This window comes from Telopea speciosissima, chromosome 4 (genome assembly GCF_018873765.1).
Source record: "Telopea speciosissima isolate NSW1024214 ecotype Mountain lineage chromosome 4, Tspe_v1, whole genome shotgun sequence".
Classification (NCBI taxonomy): Eukaryota; Viridiplantae; Streptophyta; class Magnoliopsida; order Proteales; family Proteaceae; genus Telopea; species Telopea speciosissima.
The window spans coordinates 40941175-40964980 of NC_057919.1; the positions used below are offsets into that span (position 1 = coordinate 40941175).

The following is a 23806-nucleotide window of genomic DNA, read 5'->3' on the forward strand; positions in this document are numbered from 1 at the left end:
CATAGAATAGGTGACCTTGATTTGGATGAAATGAGTTGTCTTCGTCAGTTTGTCCATAGTAACCCATAGAGCATCAACACCTCTGGGTGTACGAGGTAGTCCAGTGATGAAGTCCATGGTGACATGCTCCCACTTCCATTCTGGCATAGGCAATGACTGTAACAAGCCATCGGGCCATTGTCTGTCTGCTTTCACTTGCTGACAAGTGTGAATTCACCTAGAGGGGGGTTGAATAGGTAAAGGTTGGAAAATTAAAAAATTATGCAAAAATAACCAAGTGAAGACAAGCAATAAACAAGCAATAAATCAAAGAGTGACACAAGAGATTTATAGTGGTTCGGCCAAAACTTGCCTACGTCCACTCCTCTCACCGTAGAGAGAATTTCACTAATTTGAATCTTGAGTAAGAGCAAGAGGACTCATACAAATCTTGAAATAAAGAGAAAGAGGACTCAATCAACAACTAATCTTGATTCAATGAGCAAGAGGACTCAACCTACTCTTGATTCCGGGCAAGAGAACTCAACCTACTTATGTCACACCCCAAACCACCCCCTGGGAGGATTATGTAGGTGACCCGAATTGCATAACGGCAATCTGCCAAACCCCACAGATCTAGAAGCAGTGCTTACATTCATGGAACCACATTCGTCACTTTACCATAAGCAAGATTAGAGTGCTGCAGATAAACTACAATTTCAATAATAAAAGGAAGCATAGCGATACGGGGAAATGATGATAATATATACATAAGTAAGTTTGTACATTTCCCACCAACCCACAAACATAGAAACAAAGCTGACAAGATCAGTACTAAAGTTACCCTATACATATACATATACAGGGTGAGCATACTCAACCCCAAAAAGAAAAAGAAATAAAAACTACAACAAAACCACGGTCAGAACGGAGATAAACTCCTAGAAAAAACAAAAAGGAGTCCCCAAGACAAAAAGCATCACGTGCACTCCTCAACGGTCTTCATCAATGACCACCGAGAAAGTACGTAGGATCGGTATGACCTCTGTCGGGGTCCACACCAACATCATCGTAACAACCAGGACTCTCCTCCTCGAGATGAGCCTCCATGCCACAGCGGCATCGATCTGCAAAATCATCTAAGAAAAATAATGTATAACAGAGTGTGAGCCCCACCGAGCTCGTGAGCAATTCATATCATCATGCATGCACATGCAATCACAATTCACAGTTCATATGATCCTACATGATATGCAAGTCCAGATTATTTATTAGCCACCTAGCAATACAACTAAGTTAAGTCTGTGCTACTACAATCCCCAATACATGTATCCCTGGTGCGGGCTTCTAACCCCTTCCCATGATACACCCATTGAGTTGTCGGAGAGGACTAGTCAGCTCCCGCATTCGTTCACCAAGGTCAGCCCGACCAACCCTCTGTGATTAACTTGTAGGGCAATCCATTTCTTTTTTTTTTCTTTTTTTTTTTCATTTCTGGCATATAGCCTAGCATATAGCTCATATTCACCATTCCGGTGTTCTTTCATTTCTTTTCATTTCTTTTCTCTTTTCACATATTCATATGGTCACCCTCACAGGCATCCAACACCTAAACCCCTGTTGGCAAGGGTGCGTAGCACGGGTGACGAAACTCTAGCCCCATGTCTATATGGCATCGTTTGAGTCGGGTGGTGTCAATCGCATCCCATTTAATGGGCTATCATAGGCCTCATTTCCAAGCCGACTACGACATCTAATTTAACATTCACAATCATCATATAAGAATTCACAGTGTTGATCAACAGACAGTCATTATGTAGCGATTTGAGTAACTTTAATAAGAAGTAAGTAACACAGCATTCATGATTAAAATTCTTAATTGTTGGCATAATATCATAATTACACATGCTCATATGATAATATTATTCACTCAACTGAGTTGGGTTCTAAGACCTCGGTTGCAAACTCAGTTTCAATAGCAGTCTGGTTGTTGACCTCGAGCGCGGGATCAAATCCTAAATACAAATTAAATAATGTCTTATTAAGTTTTCAGTCTATCACTGGCAGTCTTAGGGTTAACCTAAGCTTATTGGGTTAACCCGGTGTTCAGTTGGTTCTCACTTGGAATCACTAGGCCTTAGGCTCATGTCCCGGTGCATTGGCCAGAGTCAGTGGCATAAGGGTAAAATGGTCATTTTTAATAGTTGTACCTGACCCTAGGTCAGATTAGGTTCACGATTCTGTCCACAGCTTGTTTGTGTTGTAGGACCAAGCACAGTAGGGTTGTCTTCACCTACGGGGCCCACTAGGGTTCCAAAGCATTCTCCAAACAAGAACAGATGTGGGGAAGGGCATTTATGTCATTTCCCATCCTCCCACATAGTCCCACAGCCAATGCGTGAAATTTCCCAGGTCTGATTGCAAAAACAGTAGCCTTTCCTTCACTGTGCAATGGCTCTGGGAGTTGGGTGCATCACCTAGTGCCCTCAAATCGTCATTGGGCTGAGTTCCCAAGGTTAGGCTTTTTAGGCTATGCTCAAATCTGATCCCTTTGCATGTTAAGGGGTCAGGTAGCCCCAGGGATGATCTACCTTTTGATCCAAATGGATCTTCCATCAGGGTCACCATTTGGCTGCCCAGACAACCCAATGAATAGTGTCATAGGGTTTTCTTCAAGCTTAGAATTCAATTTCAGCCACATGTAGGGCTGGAATCAGATGTAATTTGATGTTCCATCAATCATCTAGAGTTAGGTCTGTGTAGCCATGGTTTGCATCTAGGGTTCCACATTGTCAGCCAGAAGTGAATTTGAGCAGTGCAGCCATGTACAGCCAGATTCGGCTCTCAAGAACAACAAATCAGAATTATAAAATTGAACAAAAGTCTCAGATCTTCCATGCTCAAGGCTTGCATGGCAGATCTGGAGCTGTTCTGGGCAAACCCCAGCTGTTCTGGGCTGCCCAGAGAGCAGAGACACATCAAACATAGAGAAGAAATGGGGACAACAGGCATATACATGTATTTTTATACCTGAGCAGGTCTGAGAGAGCTCGAACCAGCCTTGGATGGGGGTGGCAGCTCCTCCTTCTTCCTTCTTCTTCTTCTTTCTTCCTCTCCTTTCTCTCTTCTTTTCCTATCCACGAAATGAGCAGTAACAAGAGCTCTATATGAGCTCAAAGCTCATCTATTAATAGGCCCAGCCTTCACTGAGGCTTGTTTGGCTGTAAAGGCCTCTTTTGAAAATCAGTTTTTAAACTGATTCAGAGTGATTCTGGGCACACTGGTGGGGTCCACAGTGAACCAAGGGTATGAGGTGGTCCCTCAGACTCCCCTCTATCTATGGAGGGTGCCCATGTTCATATTGGGTGGTTCCCACAATAAAAAACTCATTAAAATATGCTGTTTCACTCACTGGGCGATGTCACTGGGCCATGTCTGCATCGCCCAGTGCCATTGTCCAAGCTGAAATTCAATGGGGGCTTACACAGGGGTTTGACCCTTGGCCAGGGTATTGTCCCCACATGCCATCTAGGGGTTTTTGCACATTTTTACAGAGGTGGGTCCCACATTTATGGGGAGGAGAGAGATTACCTGGGGTTCAGGCCATACATCATGCGATGAGTTGTACAGTTGCAGGGGTCTGCTATCCACCTACTGACAGACATGTAGGATGATCCACATAGGGTTTCCTCATTAATCCAAGTTATTGGAGTGATACTCCACAGTGTTCCTGGTTGCCTGGTCAGGGGTACCTGCCCTTCAATCAAAATTCCAGCCAGTCAGGAGCAGGGTTTGACAACTTATATAAAGTAAAAATGATACTAAGGGGTTTAGAGTTACCTCAAACCTTTAGTAAAGCTTTGATACCTTTCAAACTATGAAACTTTAATGCAAAGTTGAATGAAGGAAGCTAAGTGAGAGTGAATGCCTTGAATGAGTGCTTAAATTCTCACTTGAGAGTGACTTGTTCTTGGAGGCTCTTGATTATGATTAGTAGTGGTGTTTAGAGCCTTAAACAAGTGGGTATTTATAGGCTCGGTGGCTTAATTTAATTAGGAATCTAAATTAAGATCGGATTCCAAAATCCATATATAATCTGGTATGCTGGATTCTAATCCGGTATGCCGGATTACCTAATTTCCTTATTGAATAGGGGAATAATGGTCCACTACTAATAGTAATATATTGATCCGGTATGCTAGATGGCTATTTGGTATGCTAGATCAGGGTAAAACATAGGTCAAAATGGATCCGATATGCTGGATCACTATCCAGCATACTCCGGAGGGCTACTGTGAGCATTTTCCTGAGATTCCCATTAATCCGGTATGCCAGATTAGGAACCGGTATGCCGGATTGGGTAATTTTAGTGGAAATACTTCAATTCCACTAAGGGGTTGGTTTGGGGAGGGTTCCAAACCTCAATAGTCACATGTCTAAGTGGTCGAATCACCTCCTAACGACATTCTAAATGGATGTATGCGTGTGTGTGTGCATTACATCAATTGTGACTTATATGTACAAATATATGATTACAAGGTCTTCAAATTGTCTTCAGTCTTCAAAGTTTGACTTGTTGACTTCCATATCTGTGTAATCACCTTGAGCATTATTCTTGTACGTATTTATGTACGTTCTTGTATATGCTCTTGTGTTTGTTCTTGTGTATGCTCCCCCTCACTTGGTGCTACGCTCTCATCTAAACATCTTAAACAAATGTTAGTCCAAGAGAGGCTTTATTTGTTATCATCAAAACATGGTTTGAAGTGTATAAGGTGTTTTCCTCAACAATCTCCCCCTTTTTGATGATGACAAATAATCCAAGTAAAAAATAAGAACATATAAGCAAATGTAAAACAAGAAAAGAGTTCCATACATGCATACACATTCCAAGTTTCAATTTCAAAAGTTTCAAAAGTAGATATATTCAAATATTCATATCCAAACATCACATTCAAGTCCAAACATTACAATTTTCAAATATTCTCCCCCTTTGTCATTGTCAAAAAGAAGGGCATTACACATCATGCATCAGGGTCAAAGGGTGGAATAGGTGGAATAGAGCTTGAGGCACCGGGAAATGGTGGTTTAACTCCTTGAGGAGTGGCTCCCGGCTTGTCAAGAGATAGAAAGCCAAGATTGAGAGAGAGTTGACACACCACATTAAGAATTTTGTCTTGGCGAACATTTAGAGAGTCAAAACCGGTCTTCACATTGTTGCGAAGAGAAGTCACATCGTCTTGAATTCTTTGTTGACTGAATACAAGTTCCATGATCTGGTTATTTGCTTTGTCCATATATTCATCGATGCTTGAGACCCATTCTTGTAAAGATGCCGGTATTCCTACTTGTGCTTGACGAGGAGGGGGCACATTCTCATCCAAAACTTCTTCTTCTTCAACAAACACATCGGAAGGAGGAGGAATAGCTATGGTGTGAAAGCTATTACGGGTGATGTGTTGGAAAGACAAAGTGGACTCTTCCTCACGATCAAGATTAATATCAAAGGCCCAAAAAATACGAGTGAGAAGACGGCCATAAGGAAGATTAGTGTGCTTGTGTGGGTGAGCACACGATTCCATATACCTTATGATGAAGTATGGAAGGCAAGTAGGGTTGTTGGTGTAGATGTAATAAGTGATGTAGGCCTGTGGAGTAAGGCACTTGTTTCTATCACCACCCTTAGGAATGATATTATGTTGAACTATGTAGGAGATGACATGAGGGATGAGCTGGAGGCGACCAGTGACAACGGTCCCCGCATTAGGGTCAAATTGTTTGAGAATGGAGGAATACACTTCTTCATGGTTGATCAAATCACCAAAGTTGGTGTTCTTTGGGGTCCAAAAAATCCAAGGTCCATCATTTGGGATTTCAAGAATGCGGGCAAGGTCATCAAGAGAGAGTTCTATGTGAGTATTTTTCACATAGGAATGAAGTTTCAAACCTTGTTCCGCCCTGCTAAAGTAGAGGTTGGCATAGAAATACTTGACAAGATAGGGATAACAAGCGTCCGAAATGTTGAGAAGAGGTTCCCAACCGATCTCCTTGAAACGTTCTTCGAGACGGATGCTATTGAAGGAGAACATGTCCACCTCATGTCCTTCTTCTATTTTTGCACGGCATTCCCTAGACCGAAACAATTGATCTTCCCATTCAGTATAAGGTTGTCTTAAGCCGCTTCCTCTTCCTCCAGTTCTTCCTCTTTTAGAAGGAGGATTCTCGGTCAATGGTTCCTTACCTTTTTGACTCATTGTGAAAGAAAGAGAGGGAGTGTAAAAGTAGAGAGAAATTCTTAACAAAATGTAAACACAGTGTAAATCACAATTAGAATGAATAGAGAGTGAGAAGAAGACAAAAAACTGTGATTTAAATAGGCAAACACATCTGCATAACAGTAAAAAAATGGTCAGAAAATCCAATCCGGTATATCATTTCATAATCCGGTATACCGTTTTGGGTCCAATGGCTATAAAAACAGCCAAAATTGCTGAACTAGCATACCAGTTGGCAATCCGGTATGCCGTTTCAGCAGAAATAGAGGCAAAATAGCATTAAATCAACATGAACAGATTATGCAAAAGGGTCACATAGGCCTAATTCTCTTCTTAGGGTGCAGAATCTTTCTTCACTCAAGGGTTTTGTGAAGATGTCTGCGAGTTGCTTCTCGATCTCAATAAAATCAAGTCGGATTTCACCTCATTGAGACGTGTCACGTAAGAAGTGGTGACGGATATCAATGTGCTTAGCTCTTGAGTGTAAAATTAGATTCTTGCTGAGGTTAATTGCACTTGTGTTATCACATTGGATAGAGGAAGTGTCAAACTTAACTCCATAGTCTTGGAGAGTTTGCCTCATCCAAAGCAATTGTGCACAACACCGTCCGGCTGCAATATATTCAGCCTTGGTGGTAGAAAGAGCAATAGAATTTTGGTTCTTACTAAACCACGAAACTAAACATGATCCTAAGAAGTGACAAGATCCACTTGTACTCTTACGATCAACATGACACCCGGTAAAGTCGGCATCAGAGAAGCTAGCAAGGTCAAAGTCATTGTCCATAGGATACCAAAGTCCAATGCTTGGAGTTCCCTTCAAGTACTTAAAGATTCTCTTCACAGTACTTAAGTAGGATTGCATAGGTTTGGCTTGAAACCTAGCACAAGCACAGACACTAAACATAATGTCAGGTCTACTAGCCGTTAGATAGAGTAAACTACCTATCATGCCTCTGTATTTAGTTAGGTTAACAGGGGTTCCATCTTCATCCTTGGACAAAGTTACTGATGTGCTCATTGGAGTACCAGATGACTTTTGTCCATTGATGTCAAACTTCTTTAATAATTCTTTAAGGTACTTTGTTTGACTGATGAAAATCCCATTAGGACTTTATTTTATTTGGAGTCCTAGAAAGAAATTCAATTCTCCCTGATAAACCCAAAATCACCTTGACCAACCAGGGGCTGCCACATGTCCTAACCCATGCAGGAGGACCAACTCAGGACCAAAACCAAACAAGCGAACCAGCGGAGAGATTCGACCCAGACTGGACACGGGTGTAGACCTCCGACAAACACAGGCGTGAACCACAAACTTGGGCTCCAACCTCGGACACGGGTGAGGACCGCGAACCTCTGGCGTGGACCACTGACCCCGGGCGTGGACCGCGGACCCCGGGTGCCAACCCCTAACCCCGGCACGGACCACTGGCCCTGGGCACGGACCAAAGACCCAGGGCGTGGACTGCCAACCCTAGGCATGGACCGGGCGCAAATCCCCTCAGGCACAGTCATCCTTGGGCACAGTCTCCCTCAAACACGACGGCGACCACCACCATCAATAAGACAGGTCACATCACAAAGGACTCTAGGCCACCGCCTATCAGTCACGTAGTTTGAACGGACTCATATACCAGGAACCTCATCTACCCCGTAGATAGGTCTATCCATCAGGGATACCAAGTCTATTATGGCACTACGTCTCACGGGAAGACAACCAATCAAGGATGAACCCTACTACTCAAGAACTCTATCAACTACGAAGACTACTCACCATCAACAAGGACTCTCCATACCACCACAACCCACTATAAAAGAGAAGGTACTCTACCCTATAGGATCATCTTGAAGACTATTATTCATCTGTTTGCTCAGGGAAATCTAACTTAGGCATCAGAGAGTCTTAGGCCGGAACCACACCGGTTCTCCTTTGTCACCCAGGTTCTTTTGTAGGTTATGGCACTCGAAAGGACCCTCGAACGATTTCCTGACACAACAGATTGGCGCCGTCTGTGGGAATGATGCTAGCCATCGTACCTACTAGCTTGTTCTCATAATTATACTATGGCACCACGAGGCAAGAAGACCGTTCCCTCTACCAATAATGTTGCAAGGGAGGGGAATGGATCACCTCCTCCAGAGAGCTCACGTCGTAGAGCCACTGACCATGTCTCTCAGGAGAGGGGGGTTCTAGAGAACCAATAGATTGGGGTAGTCAACCTCAACCCCGAAGTAGCCATTGAAGCCCCCGTGAAGCCAGTGCCTGATTCTAATGCACCAGCGACTATGGGTCAGATCAATGACTTGCAGCGATAGATCCTCCATGACCAACAACTCTTTCGTGACTACCTAAGGTAGCGTACAACATCCCATCGTCATAGGATGGATCCTTGACATGAGCAGAGCCCTAGGAGGTCACCTCCCATCCCAGGGGTGATAGGTCAGAGAGGCACAACAGGCAACGGAGAGAGCCTTCCCAACATCCCCGACAAATAGCAGACCTCCCAGTATGGTCGGACAGTGGAAGAACACCATCACACTGATCCGTGGTACCCAACCCCGAAGGGTCCATCCAGAGATCGATGTTCCAGGGTTGACTAGGAGGAAGTTATATACCAGAGCAAAGTCGGACATACCGCGAAGGAAGCCCCTCGCGTTCACGCCAAGATTCATCACAACGTGATCCTTCACCATCTAGCCAACAGTCAAGACGGGAGGGGACTTCAATGAGAGGACGCGAAAGAGGTCGCAGTGAACGACCAGTCAGACGGGAGGGGCAATCACGGGATGAAGAGCTAGACAAGAGACTGCGAGAGTTGGATGAGAAGCTGGAAGGGTCGAAGAAGTAGACCAAGGGCAAGACACATTCGATCCCTGGACAACACCCATTCTTAGAGGAGATCATGTTAGCCACACTCCCATCCAGGTTCAAGTTACCCACCTTTGAACTCTACAGCGGTACCACGGACCCTAATGACCACATAAACTATTTCAATGGTATGATGACACTGTATGGTGGATCGGACGTGGTCTCCTGCCGAGCATTCCCTACATCCCTCAAGGGTGCAGCTACCTCCTGGTTCTCCAGACTACGACCAAGGTCAATAAGTTCGTTTGCAGAACTATATGAGCAATTCGTCACCCGCTTCTAGAGCTGCATCAAGCAGAAGAAGACCACGGTCAATCTACTGAACATGATACAAAATCCTGGGGAGTCCCTCAGGGAGTATGTCAGCAGGTTCACTAAGGAATCCCTGAAGGTCCGAGACTTAGATGATCAAACCCAGCATTCAGCCTTGGCTGGGGTTATCAGGGACCTTGACTTGATCAAGGACCTGGCACGTCATGAAACCAAGACCATGAAGGAGCTCCTGGAGCGATGTAATGAGTTCACCAACATAGCTGAGATAGTACAAGCTCAGAAGAAGGCGATCAAAGCCAAGCCACAGGATAACAAGAGGTCGGCACCAGATGACTGCAAAGAATGTAAGAGGTCAAGGACCAACCATCGACAAGAGAAGGGCGATTGTCCATCAGGTAGGAGTGGCCGTGGCCCAGAAAGGAGTGAAAGAGAAAACAGTCCAGAGTTCACACCTCTGAACACCACCAGGTCTTAGATCCTTATGCAGATCCAGGACCGTGACCTACTCCGTTGGCCACAACCCATGTTAGCCGGACCTGAGAAACGTAACCCTAACAAGTACTATCTCTTCCACAAGGACTACGGGCATGACACAGAGGATTGCTACCAACTGAAGAAGGAGATAGAACAACTTGTAAGGGCAGGGAGCCTGAACAAGTACGTCAAAGGAAGGCATGATGGCCGTTCGGGCCAAGGAGACCGAGGTCGTGATCGTGAAAAAGAAGAACCAAGAAGGTAAGAAAGGAGGGCGGATCGTGATAGAGAGAAACCGCACAGAAGAGAGGAGAGATGTAGCAGAGCTAAGTGGCACCAAGGGAGGCCCCATCCTCACCATACTTGGAGGACCCAGGCAAGAGTCTACCAGGAAAGCCAAAGCCCATGCCAGGTTCGTGGGAATAGCAGAGAAGTCAAGCAAGGTAGCCAAAATCAAGACGGTGATCTCCTTCTCGGATGCAGACCTAGAAGGTGTGAGCTTTCCACATGAGGACACCTTAGTAGTGCAGGTGGAATAGCTAATCGACCAATACATAGGGTGCTGATAGATACAGGGGCATCTGTGGACGTGCTCTCATTGGAAGCCTACCGTCAGTTCGGATTCGGAGACGATCAACTTAAGCCAGAGCCCACCTACCTCTATAGGTTCTCAGGTGCCATGGCCTCCATCAGAGGTACTATAGAGCTACCCGTCACCTTTGGAGAACACCCTCGACAAGTGACCATTATGGTAAACTTCATGGTCATCAAATCCGTGGTGTTGTTCAACGGCCTCTTAGGGCGACCATCTCTGATAGTCCTTAGAGGAATCGTGTCTCCACTCCACCTGAAGATGAAGTTCCCCACTGACAACGGGGTAGGCGAAGTCTGAGGCGATCAGAAGAAGGCCAAAGAATGCTATACCACCTTCGTGAAGAAGAACAACGGCAACACACGTGGGATGGCACTGTGCATGGAGAACCTGGTCAGTGACCAGAGAGATGAACAGATAGAGAAGATAGGAAGGCCGGTGGAGGACCTTGTCCCATGGTCACTCAGCAAGGATGACCCCTCCAAGGTCGTACAGGTTGGCTCACTGTTGAGCGATGAACAGAAAGAAGAGTTGGGAAACCTCCTCTAAACCAACATGGATGTCTTTGCATGGTCGACTGCAGACATGCTAGGCATACCGCGATCAATAGCAGTGCATATACTACATGTAGACCCGACCAAGAAGCCCATCCAGTAGAAGAGGCAGAATTTTACCCTCGACCGACAGACAGCTATCAAGGAAGAGGTAGAAAAGTTAAGCCGAGTAGGGTTCATCAGAGAGGAGAAGTTCCCTACCTAGCTCGCAAACGTGGTCATGGTACCCAAGCCTAATGGGAAGTGGAGAATGTGCGTCGACTACACTGACTTAAACAAGGCATGCCCAAAGGACGAATACCCATTACCCAGGATTGATCTGTTTATCAACGCCACTGCAGGTCATGAGATATTGAATTTCATGGATGCCTACTCCGGTTATAACCAGATCCTCATGTATGAGGAGGATGAATCTTACACCGCCTTCTGAATAGACAAGGAGAACTACTGCTACCGTGTCATGCCGTTCGGACTGAAGAATGTAGGGGCTACCTACCAAAGGTTAGTCAACAAGATGTTCGAGGAACAGATTGGGCGCATTATGGAGGTATACGTGGATGACATGCTAATGAAAAGCGTCCAAACCCACCAACACCTGGCCGACCTGAAGGAAGTGTTCACCATGCTAAGAAGGAACCAGATGAAACTAAACCCTGCAAAGTACGCCTTCAAAGTTACGTCAGGGAAGTTCCTAGGGTTCATGGTCTCAGTACGGGGAATAGAAGCCAACCCATCCAAGATCAAGGTCATCCAAGAGATGGCACCACCTCGAACAGTCAGAGAGGTACAGAGGTTGAATGGAAGGGTCGCAACCGTTTCACGGTTCGTGCCACGATCGAGAGACAAGTGTCTGCCATTCTTCAAGACATGGAAGAACCTCCAAAGTCCTAAAGACTTTACATGGACGGAGGAGTGCCAAAAGGTGTTTGAAGAGCTGAAGGTGTACCTCGAGAATCCACTACTGCTTGGGCACTTAGAACCCAATGAAGAACTGCAGATCTACTTGGTTGTGACCCCCGTCGCGGTGAGCGTAGTGCTGTTAAGAGAGGAGGGTAAGATACAGAGACCCATCTATTATGTTAGCCATGTCCTGATTGATGTAGAGACCAGGTACACAAGGATTTAGAAGGTAGCCTACGCATTGGTAATCGCATCTAGGAAGCTAAGACCTTACTTCCAAGCCCATACCATCATGGTCCTCACCGACCTACCATTGAAGAAGGTACTACACAAACCAGACGTCTCCGGACGACTGATAGCCTAGATGGTAGAGTTGAGTGAGCATGACATCAGGTTCCAGCCTAGGACGGCCATTAAAGGCCAAGCCTTGGCAAACTTTGTCGCTGAATGCACCCTACTTGAGATCGAGCCAAAAGCAGAGGAACCAGAGGAGCATGATCGAGGATCATGGGAGATGTACGTGGATGGCTGGAGTAACGCCACTGGAAGCGGGGCTGGCTTTATGCTCACCAGCCCCAAAGGATTTTGAATCCAGTATGCTCTCCGATTCACCTTCCCAGTATTTAATAATGAAGCAGAGTACGAAGCATTACTTGCTGGACTCCAGGTGGCCAAGGTAATTCAACTCACACACCTATCTATTCGGAGTGACTCCCAGCTTGTAGTGAACCAAATGAATAGAGAGTATGAGGCGAAGGATGAGTGGATGGCATCATACCTAGCACGTGCTCGAGAATTGATCGAGGAGTTTGGGAAGTTCGAGATGGTTCGGGTTCCCAGGATCGAGAATGCCACCGCCGATGTACTATCTAGGCTAGCCAATGATGAACTCAGAAACCTAGCCAGTGCGGTATACGTTGAAATATTACATGAGCCCACATATCAGGAGAAGCAGGTCAATGAGATTGAGGAGGGGCCTAGTTGGATGGACCCTATACTCAACTACCTACAGAACGACGTCTTACCGAAAGACAAGGTTGAGGTAAGGAAGATAAGGATGAGAGCTACAAAGTACACCATCCTAGATGGAGTACTATACAAGAGGGAGGCCACAACACCACTGCTTCGGTGCCTCGGACCCAAAGGAGCCCAGTATGCCCTGGCAGAGGTACATGAAGGGATTTGTGGAAGCCACATGGGAGGAAGAGCCCTAGCCTACAAAATCCTCCGCCAAGGGCTCTACTGGCCAAAAATGCAAGAGGAAGCAGTATAGTATGTCAGGGCTTGAGAGCAATGTCAATTGTTCGCCCCTGTACCCTATCTACCCGCCACCAAGTTGATATCGATCATTAACCCCATCCCCTTTGCCATGTGGGGGGTGGATATCTTAGGCGACTTCACAGCAGCATCAGGTAACCATAAGTATTTGGTGATCGCCATCGACTACTTCACCAAATGGGTAGAAGCCAAGCCGTTGGCCAAAATCACAGAGAGTGAAATGGAGAAGTTCTTCTATGACGACATCATCTATAGGTTCGGTGTGCCAAGGATCATAGTCTCCAACAATGGGAAGCACTTCAACAACCCCAAGTTCAGAGCCTTCTGTCAGAGCTACAACATTGACTATCGGCCTGTGTCGGTAGCCTACCGACAGGCCAATGGTCAGGTGGAGGTGACAAATAGAACACTGCTAGAGAGAATAAAGAAAAGGCTAGAAGGAGCCAAAGTGAAGTGGGTCGAGGAACTACTGAGTGTTCTATGGGCATACCGCACCACAGTAAGGACACCCACAGGGGAAAGCCCATTCCACCTAGTGTATGGCACAGAGGCACTGGCACCAGTAGAAGTCCTAGCCATGTCCCACAGAGTATTGTACTTCAATGAATAAACTTATACCGACGGGCTGCGAACAAACCTAGAGTTCCTGGATGAGGTACAAGAGAAGGCGTTGCTGAAGAACATGGCATATCAACAACGAACAGCCAAGTACTACAACGCCAGAGTGAAAGAAAGATTATTCCACCAAGGGGACCTAGTCCTAAGGAGGGCAAGTGCATCGTAGCCATGGAAGGAAGGGAAGTTATTGGCTAATTGGGAAGGACCATATATAGTTTCCAAGCAGATACGTCCAGGGACCTACCGCTTGAAAACTTCGAGGGGCAAGAAGGTAGACCATACCTGGAACTCAGAACACCTAAAGAAGTACTACCAGTAGAGTTAACAGCAGTAGCACCTCCAGCAGTAGCAGTAAAGTCACCAGTAGTAGTAGTAGTGGTAGCAGTAGCAGTAGTAGTAGATTGCATTACAGTTTTCAAGGATATTTGAAAAAAAATTATTTGAAGTAAATAGCTGATTTTGGGTATACTCGGCTCACTGCCACCAAGGTCCGTAGACCACTAAGGTGCAATGCCACCGAGGGCCATCGACCACCAAGGTCTATAGACCACCAAGGCGCAATGCCACCAAGGTCCATAGACCACCAAGGTGCAATGCCACCAAGGTCCGTGGACCACCAAGGCGTAATGCCACCGAGGTCCGTCGACCGCCAAGGTCCATAGATCACCAAGGCGCAATACCACCAAGGTCCGTAGACCATTGAGGTCAGTCGACCACCAAGGTTCGAAGACCACCAAGGTGCAATGCCACCAAGGTTCGTAGACCACCAAGGTTTGTAAATCATCAAGGCGTAATGCCACCAAGGTCCATCGACCACCAAGGTCCGTAGACCACCAAGGCTCAAGGCCACCAAGGTCCGTCGACCACTAAGGTCTGTAGACCACCCGGACTAACAAGGTCAGAAAACCATCAAAGCAATAAGGATCAAATGACTATTGAAGATATGCCATACGCACCATAAAGAAGGTAAAAATTTAACTACACCTACTCAGGAAAGACTCAAAGTTCAAGACCCAAAAGTTCAACGTCCAGAACACCTATAAAATCAAGGAGCATCTGATGGAGGGGTCACATCTGACCCTATAGGGGATATCATATCGGCCTCAAGTAGGCGAGCAACGCCCTCCTCTAGCAGGGCCGCACCCTCCTCTGGCACCACGACACCATCCTCAGGAGAGACACGAGTCGCCACTACGGTTGCATGTAGCACTGTAGTGACCTCCGAGAACCCCAAGAAGTCATAATCGGGGGTCTTCTCCAAAATGCAAACCGCTAAGTCCCGGATGCCCATATTATATATCTCCTGGTTGTACTTATAGAAGTATGCAATGATCTCAGGAGATTGCTGGTACGCTGCCACCGTTGCTCACCAACCTCATGACTCTGCCTCAAGGCATAAAGCTCCTCCTCCAAGACACAAACTCTAGTCGAGCTCTGAGCCAACGCAGTAGATGCAACCCTGAGCTCCTCAGCTATACTCCTCTCATGAGCAGCAGCCTCCTCCTGTGTGGCCTTGTGCCCCTAAAGCTCCTTCTCCAGGCCCTGCATCTCCCAAAAAGCAGAGCTCTCAAGATGAAGCACTGCCTCCGTGGCCCGATGCTGGACCTGCCACCAGCACAGCCATTTAAAAAATACATCCCAACTACGAGAAAAGCAATAACACAAAAAGCAAAGGATCGAGAGGCACGAATCATGGAAGCCATGTCCTGATAGAGGGTCTATGCCAGGAATGCATCGCTAAACCCCTGTATGACTGAACACTCAGCGGGAAGCCTTCCCATGTCCAGCCACTCTCGGTGCACACCACAGCTGGTCAATGTCGCTCCCTCTTGAAGATCCCAAGGAAGCACCAGAGGGGATGAGGTCGGCGGATCAACAGTCACGTCGGCAGAAGAAGAGACCACCCCTTTGCCTTTAGAGGGGGGTGGAGCAGAAGAACCAGGAGTAGTAGCAATAGGAGGTAACCGCGGAAGGATAACGTGTGGCCCGGTCCTCACTAAACTGGGAGGATCCGGACCCCCCCTTCTGTTGGTCCCAATGACCACGGAAGGAGAAGAAGTAGGAACTGGGGGACCAACCGCAGAAGAACCATCCCCAGGGGGGCACATTGAGTACTTCTCTTCCACAGGTTAGAGCAGAAGACACTGAGATCCGGTCATATGTCCATTGCATGAAAACATCCAATCAAGAACACAAGATAAGTCAGACAACAGGTACGTTAGAGGAAAAATACAGATGCAAACATCAAATACTAAGAGACCAAAGATCTTACTGGGACTCAGCTTCCAAAGACATAGGAAGGCCTCGAAATCCAACTCATGGACGTCGAATGGATCGCATCCCTGACATCGCTGGAGAGAGTCGCGCTCAAAGTTGCTCAACTCAAGAGAGCGATTCACCCTCTTGATATCAATGGCCTCCCAGGTAGACCACAGTGCACATCGAGGGACTGTGGTGAAAAAGAAGCGGTCCCTCTAGTACTTAACCAAGCTAGTGATCCCCATAAGAGGATCGAGCGTGGTGAGAGACCCCCTAGGGAGACAACGGGCGAAGTGGTAGCACCCACCTTCCCCCTTCTTCAGCACGTAGAAGTATGAGAATAGGGGAATGGTAGCAGCACTGTCATGCCCCTATCCCGAGCTTATGCCACAAGCCCAGTCAAGAGGGTGATTAGGATGCACACATCACCCCAAACCTAATAGGATCAACGACACAGTGTCCTGGCGCCTGATAAACACCCAAAGCCCCACCCAAAATTTTATTGAGTAAAAGGAAATATAATTCCGATATTTGTCAAAGTCATAAAGAGCGGAAGCATTAATTACAGAAGTAGTTATAATATGTTCAGCTGTCTAGGTGATAACATAATAATAGTACTGGCATCAGCTGACCATGACATAACTACTCAAAATTATAATAAGGTAATACAGAGAATGTCTAAAACAGGCACAATGCCTCAAAAGAATCAAAAGTTGGGGAAGTATCCCTGAAGTATCAGTGCCCATAAGCACAGTCATCACAGGGGCAACTATCGTCGTGTTCTTCCAACACGTACCCAAGTTCCTCTTTACCGATATGATCATACTCAGTCGGCTGTACATCCATGCCGGCTAAGTATCTGCCACCTGCATCAAAATCTAAAAAGTTGTGTACCTGTGGAGTTAGCTCCACTGAGCCAGTGAGGGGAAAGGGGAGTGTACATACATACAAACAAGCACACACAATCCATGATGCATGAAATGTTAAATTCATATTTTCCACCTAACAAGCAAACTAAGTCATGACGTATACTACTATGAGAACTCGGGAGATACTGAGGGTCACTTATCCTATCGCCCCAGTGAAACCTTAATTATCACAAGGGACCTGCACGTGTAGAAGCCATCATGATCACCCAGTGGCAGACCCCAAATAGCCATCACTACCCCTATCCTGGCCTCTCCCACCTCCACAGATCACAGATGCTGTTGGCAAGGGTCGTAGCATAGGGTACAATAAATCCTTACTACAAATATACTACATTCATTTTTATCGTCCCGAGAGGTATTCCGGGTGCATCAACGTCCCATTCCATCTAGTACCAGGGTACCAGCATTATATGGCGCATATAGACCAGGATGGCAAATAAGTAATTATCATATTTATAAGAATCACGGGGTTTCAGTACTAGTGGAATCGGCACCGTAACCCAATATCACAATATAAAGCATCATGCTCGCATCTCATCAAATCATATCCACAGGTTTCATATATAAAATGCAACATGGCAAGAATGAATATAAACACAGAAATCAATAAATAATTCTAACTAATGCATCCCTATAAATATATATATCAATCCCAATCATCACCCAAAGCCCACTTATTGATTGCTTGCTTGTCCACCGGGGTGTTTGGAACAGTTTGCTCTAAGGCACCCTCTTCCGTGCAAATTCCAAGGTCTGAGAATGCATGGAAATGGTGTTAGGAGTATATAGGTGGGTCCCATAAAATATCCCAACAAAAGAATATGATTTGGGCCAAGATAGCAGGAACGGATGAAGGAACGGAACCTGATGGGTGAATCCGGTCGTGGATCCGCCCAGGCCATGCCCAGAAATTATATGGAACGGACTCACGGGAGGATGCAGAATGTGAGTCCGCTCGTAGATCCGTTCCAACCCTGAGACACGCCCGAGAGCAACTTAGGATTCTGGGTTTTGGGAGGATTCATCTTAGGTGGGTCCGCTCGTAACTCTGCTCCGGAGGGAAAGCCATAATAGGCTGAGCGGACTAACGAACGGATACACGACAGTGAGTCCGATCGTTCGTCCGCTACTCCCCTTTTGAACAACGGAGAAGAGCATCACCTCCAGCCCTTCATTTAAGAATCCAATAGGATTTTAGGGTAGAGAAGATGAGCTCAGACCTTTGTTGGAGGTCTACCACACGAAGCCCAACAAGAATCACTTAGGGTCTTATGGATTTGGACCCATCTCCCAGGCTCCTTGCAAACCTAAGCTAGGTTTAGAATGTTTGGACAGCATAAGGCCATTCCAAGGTCATAAATGCACTAAAGAGAGAAAATAGAGGTTCAAAGGGAGAAAATAATGAGGTTCCATGAGCTCTCCAGAGAACCCCCATGCTTGGAATCGATCCTCATAGGATTTCCAAACCTAGAAATGGAAGAGAGGAAGAGGTAGGTGAGGTCATTACCTCAAGGTTGAATCAATCGATGTCCTCCACCTCCATAGCCTCTCAAGTCGCTTCTTCTCCAAGCCTTCAATGCTCCCTCAGCTCCACGATTTGGGTAGGTAGAGAAGTAATGAGGTTTAAGGGTTAAGTTTTAGTCTTAAAGCTAATCTCCCTCCTAAGGTCTGTTTGGCTTGCAGCAAAATGAGCAAAACTCATTAAAAGGCTTACTTAGCCCAAGGGTCCATCCAAAGGCAACCTATAACCCAAGGAAATGTAAGATTAAGGCTACCCTCGTCCAAGAGATAGAACTAGAGTGTCCGAAGTACAGGGTGTAGGTCCCACATAAGGAAAATACATAAAACCCAAGGATAGCACGAGCGGACTATCAGACGGATGCAGTGATATTGAATCCGCTCGTGCGTCCACTGCCGCTGTAAGGGCAGAAACCTAAGGAAAAAGGGTCGGGCTTTGACCCACGCTTCAGGGTCGACTAGAGTAAGACTTAGTATCATCTACAAGATTAAATCTTACCCCTTGACAGTCACGACATGTCCTTCGTGATCCTGAACAACTTTCTAATAGCAATACTAAGCTCATCTCCAAAGGAGGTATCTAATTGCGGGGACACCGGGTAAGCCTGTCGTTACTCCTTACTTTATAGACTCATGCTGGGAGGATGATCGACGAAATCACCATCGACAAATCTTCCCCACTGTCGGTTAAGGAACCTCTCCTCCACAGGCAGGCCCATGATGTGGTCAACGATCTTGTGGCTAGGTTTGACCATAAGTGAAAATAACTCACCAGCATACACGGCAGCAAAATCTATACGTCACACGAGAGAGAACATTAATAAATATTAAATCCGGGCATGGGTGTAACATCCTCCCCACCTTACAAGAATTTTGTCCTCAAAATTATCGTACCTTATAGAAATCCCAGGGAAGGGTATTTCGCTCGTATTTCTACCTCGGCTTCTAAGAAAGCTTCTTCTTCTGTGTGGTTGCACCACTTCACCTTCACATAATGAATAGGTCGGTTGCAAAGATTTACCACCTTACTGTCTAGAATCTTCTCAGGTTGTTCCTTATAAGACATATCTGCTGCCAACTCTGGTGGCTCCTGAGACAGGATGTGACTAGGATCATGTACATACTTTCGCAACATAGATATGTGAAAGACGTCGTGTACGCCATCGAGAGATGGTGGAAGTGCTAACCGATACGCCACTGGCCCAACCTTCGCAAGAATCTCATAAGGCCCAATATATCTCGGGCTTAATTTGCCCTTCTTACTGAACCGCATTACACCCTTTGTAGGTGACACCTTAAGAAATACCTTATCTCCGACGAGGAACTCTAGGTCCTTTCACCTCTGGTTGGCATAGCCCTTTTGCCTTGACTGGGTAGCTTTAATTCTTTCCCGGATCAAATCCACTTTTTCACATGTTGATTGTATTAGTTTTGGCCTAAGAATGCGCTGCTCACCTACCTCGTCCCAATACAAGGGAGTTCGACACTTCTTCCCATACTATGCCTCAAAGGGTGCCATCCCAATAGTAGCCTGGTAGCTGTTGTTATAGGCAAACTCGATAAGTGAAATGTGCTCATCCTAGCTACCCTACATAACTATGGCACAAGCCCGAAGCATGTCCTCCAATGTCTGTATCATCCTTTTTGACTAACCGTCGGTCTGAGGATGGAAGGTAGTGCTAAAGCTCAACAAAGTACCCATAGATCTTTGGAATCCACCCTAGAATTTGGAAGTGAACCTAGGATCCCGATCCGAGATAATGCCGATTGGAACTCCATGTAGGCAAACCACGTTATCAAGTGTACAAATAGGCCATCTTTGTCAACCTATCCATAATGATCCATATAGCATCAACACCCCTAGGTGTACGGGGTAATCCTGTGACGAAGTCCATAGTCACGTGCTCCCATTTCCATTCTGGCACATGCAATGATTGCAACAGTCCATGGGGATGTTGTCTATCTGCCTTCACTTGTTGAAAAGTGAGGCATCGGGCTACATACTCAGCTACTTCCCTTTTCATCCCGCTCCACCAGTAATGTCCTTCAGGTCCCTATATATCTTAATACTACCTGGGTGAATCGAGTAAGGGGATTCATGTGCTTCTGCCAATACTTCCTTAGCTGGTCATTCTTGGGAACACATAGACGATCTCTAAACTTGAGGACACCGCCATCCTTCAATGTGAAGTCCAGATCATGCTGTGTGTCACCCTGGATGGCTTCAATGATTCCCTTATAATGTTCATCTAAAGCTTTAGCTGCTTTAATCTTTTCAACTAAAGTGGACTGCACCGTTAGAGATGCCAAGGACAGGGTAACACCTTCTACTAATAATTCCAAATCCATCTTCCTAGCTTCTTCAATAAGTTCCTTGCTGACAGCCAGGGATGCGATAGATAAGGTCTGTGATTTTTGACTGAGAGCGTCTGCAACCACATTTACTTTGCCTGGATGGTAATGAATAGTGTAGTCATAATCTTTCATAAGTTCTAACCAGCGTCTCTATCTCATATTAAGTTCCTTCTGAGTAAAGAAATACTTGATGCTTTTATGGTCGCTGTAAATCTCACTTTTCTCTCCATACAGATAATGTCTCCAGATCTTTAGGGCAAAGACCACAATTGCCAACTCTAGATCATGAGTTGGATAATTCCTTTCGTATTCCTTCAACTGATGAGAAGCGTAGGCCACCACTTTATCACCTTGCATTAGCACACAACCAAGTCCCAACTTTGACGCATCACAGTAGACTACCATTCCTCCAGTACCATTTGGTATAGTAAGTACTGGAGCAGAGATCAGTCGCTACTTCAGATCCTAGAAATTCTTTTCACATTCGTCCAACCACTCGAATTTCACTCCCTTTCAGGTCAATCGAGTCATAGGAGAAGAGATTTTTTGAAAAATTCTCTATGAATCTCCTATAGTAACCGGCTAGACCAAGAAAACTGTGAATATCTGCCACATTCTTGGGTGTCTCCCAATCAACTACTGATTGTACCTTTCTGGGGTCAACTTCAATACCCTTTGTAGATACCAAATGGCCTAAAAAAGCCACTTGTTGTAGCCAGAACTCACACTTGTTGAACTTTGCATATAACTGCTTTTCTCTCAACCGCTGAAGTACAAATCGAAGATGGTCAGCGTGCTCTTCTTCACTCCTTGAGTAGACCAGGATGTCATCAATAAACACAATAACATATTTATCCAACACATCATGAAACACCCTGTTCATTAACTCCATAAAAGCTAGCGGGCCATTGGTTAGCCCGAAAGACATAACTAGGAATTCATAATGGCCATATCGTGATCTAAACAAGGTCTTGCTGATGTCACCGTCTCTAATCTTCAGCTGGTGGTACCCAGAGCGGAGGTCAATTTTAAAGAAAACCCTCGCACCTTGCAACTGATCAAATAAATCATCGATCCTTGGTAACAAATACCGATTCTTGATTTTCAGCTTGTTGAGTTCACGGTAGTCAATGCATAGGCGCATACTTCCATCCTTCTTCTTCACAAATAGAACGGGCGCACCCCACAGGGAAACACTTGGCCTAATAAAACCCTTCTTCAGCAAATCATTTAGCTGCCCCTGAAGTTCCTTTAGTTCTGACGGGGCCATTCTGTATGGTGCTTTAGACACTGGAGCAGCACCGGGTATCAGATCGATCATAAATTCTGTCTCTCGATCCGGTGGTAAGCGTGTAAGGTCTTCTGGAAAGACATCAGGGAAATCCCTTACCACACTTATTTCTTCCATCAGTGAAATCTTGGCTGTTAGGTACCCCCAGGGGTGATCTTCATTTTGGTCCATGTGGATTCTCCACTGGGCCCACCACTTGGCTGCCAGAGGCTGCCCAGACAGCCCAGTAAATAGTATCACAGGGTTTTTTTTAGTAGCAGATCTGGTTTCAGTCACATACAAAGCTATATATACATTTTAAATGGTAATCTAGGGCTGCTACCACCCAAGGCTAGGTCCCATGCAGCCAGGGCTTGCATCCAGGACTCCAAACAGCAAAGTAACAGTGCATCTGGCAGTGCATCCATGCATAACCAAATTTTGGCTGCAAGAATAGCATAACAGATCTGTTAAATTACTTAAAATCCCCAAATCTTCCATGCTCCATACTTGCATGGTAGATCTGGTGCAGTTCTAGGCAGTTCCCAGCTATTCTGGGTTGCCAGAGAGCAGAAAACCTATCAAATACATGAATTCAAAGGTAGCAGCAGGTAGGAGCAATATTGTTTATACCTGCCCAGGTCTGAGAAGGCTCGATCCAAGCTTGGATGCAAGGCTGCCTCCCAATCCTTCCTTCTTCTCCTTCTTCCTCTCTTTTTCTCTCTTTTCTTTCTTCTCCCTTCCCCATGATTTGAACAGTAGCCAAGGGGTTTAAATGAACCCATGGCACTGCTATTTATAGGCCCAGCCCATACTAGGGTCTGCTTGGCTATTAAGGCCCCTATTTAAAATGAGTTTTTAGACTGTTTCTCAGTGATTCTGGGCGCACTGGTGGGGTCCATAGTGAACCAAAGGTATGAGGTAGTCCCTTAGACTCCCCTCTACCTATGGAGGGTGCCCATGTCCAATATGAGTGGTCCCCATAATTTAAAATCAATTTAATATGCCGTTTTGCACTCTGGGCGATGTCTCTGGGCCTTGTCCAATCGCCCAGTGCATCGCCCAAAGATTTCAGCAAGGCTGAATCTCAGTGGGGCATGGTCAAAGGGCATTGTCCCCACATGCCATTTAGAGGTTTTTACACACTTTTCCAGAGGTGGGTCCCATAGTAATGGGGAGGAGAGAGATTACCTGGAGTCCAGGCCATACATAATGCTATGAGCTGTGCAGTTGCAGGGGTCAGCTATCCATCTTCTAATAGGTATGTAGGAGGACATGCACAGGGTTTCCTCATCAATCCAAATCACTGGAGTGATACTCCACAGTGTTCTTGGTTGCCTGGTCAGGGGTTCCTGTCCTTTAATCAAAATTCCAGTTAGTCAAGGGCAGGGTTTGACATTTCTCCCCACCTTACAAAAATTTCATCCTCAAAATTTGCTTACCTTGCAATTCGAAGAGTTAGGGATACTTCTTCATTTTCTCTTCACGTTCCCATGACGCTTCTTCTATTGGGTTGTTTCCCCATCGAACCTATACAAAGGCGACTGTACGGTTATGGAGGTTATGCTCCTTTCTATCCAAAATCTCTGTAGGTTGCTCTTTGTAGGTCATATCCACGTCCAATTGTTCAGGTTCAGTTGATAGTATATGTGTCAGGTTG

General features: G+C 45.8%; 1 protein-coding gene across 1 annotated transcript; it reads right to left on the reverse strand.

The window, feature by feature from the left end:
• Window positions 1-15336: 15336 nt before the first annotated feature.
• LOC122659293 lies at window positions 15337-21281 on the reverse strand. Its single transcript, XM_043854423.1, has 3 exons — window positions 21095-21281; window positions 20595-20971; window positions 15337-15420 (listed from the first exon to the last, which is right to left on the reverse strand). Exons 1-3 carry the CDS (start codon window positions 21279-21281, stop codon window positions 15337-15339), a joined length of 648 nt encoding a protein of 215 aa, XP_043710358.1.
• Window positions 21282-23806: the final 2525 nt, after the last annotated feature.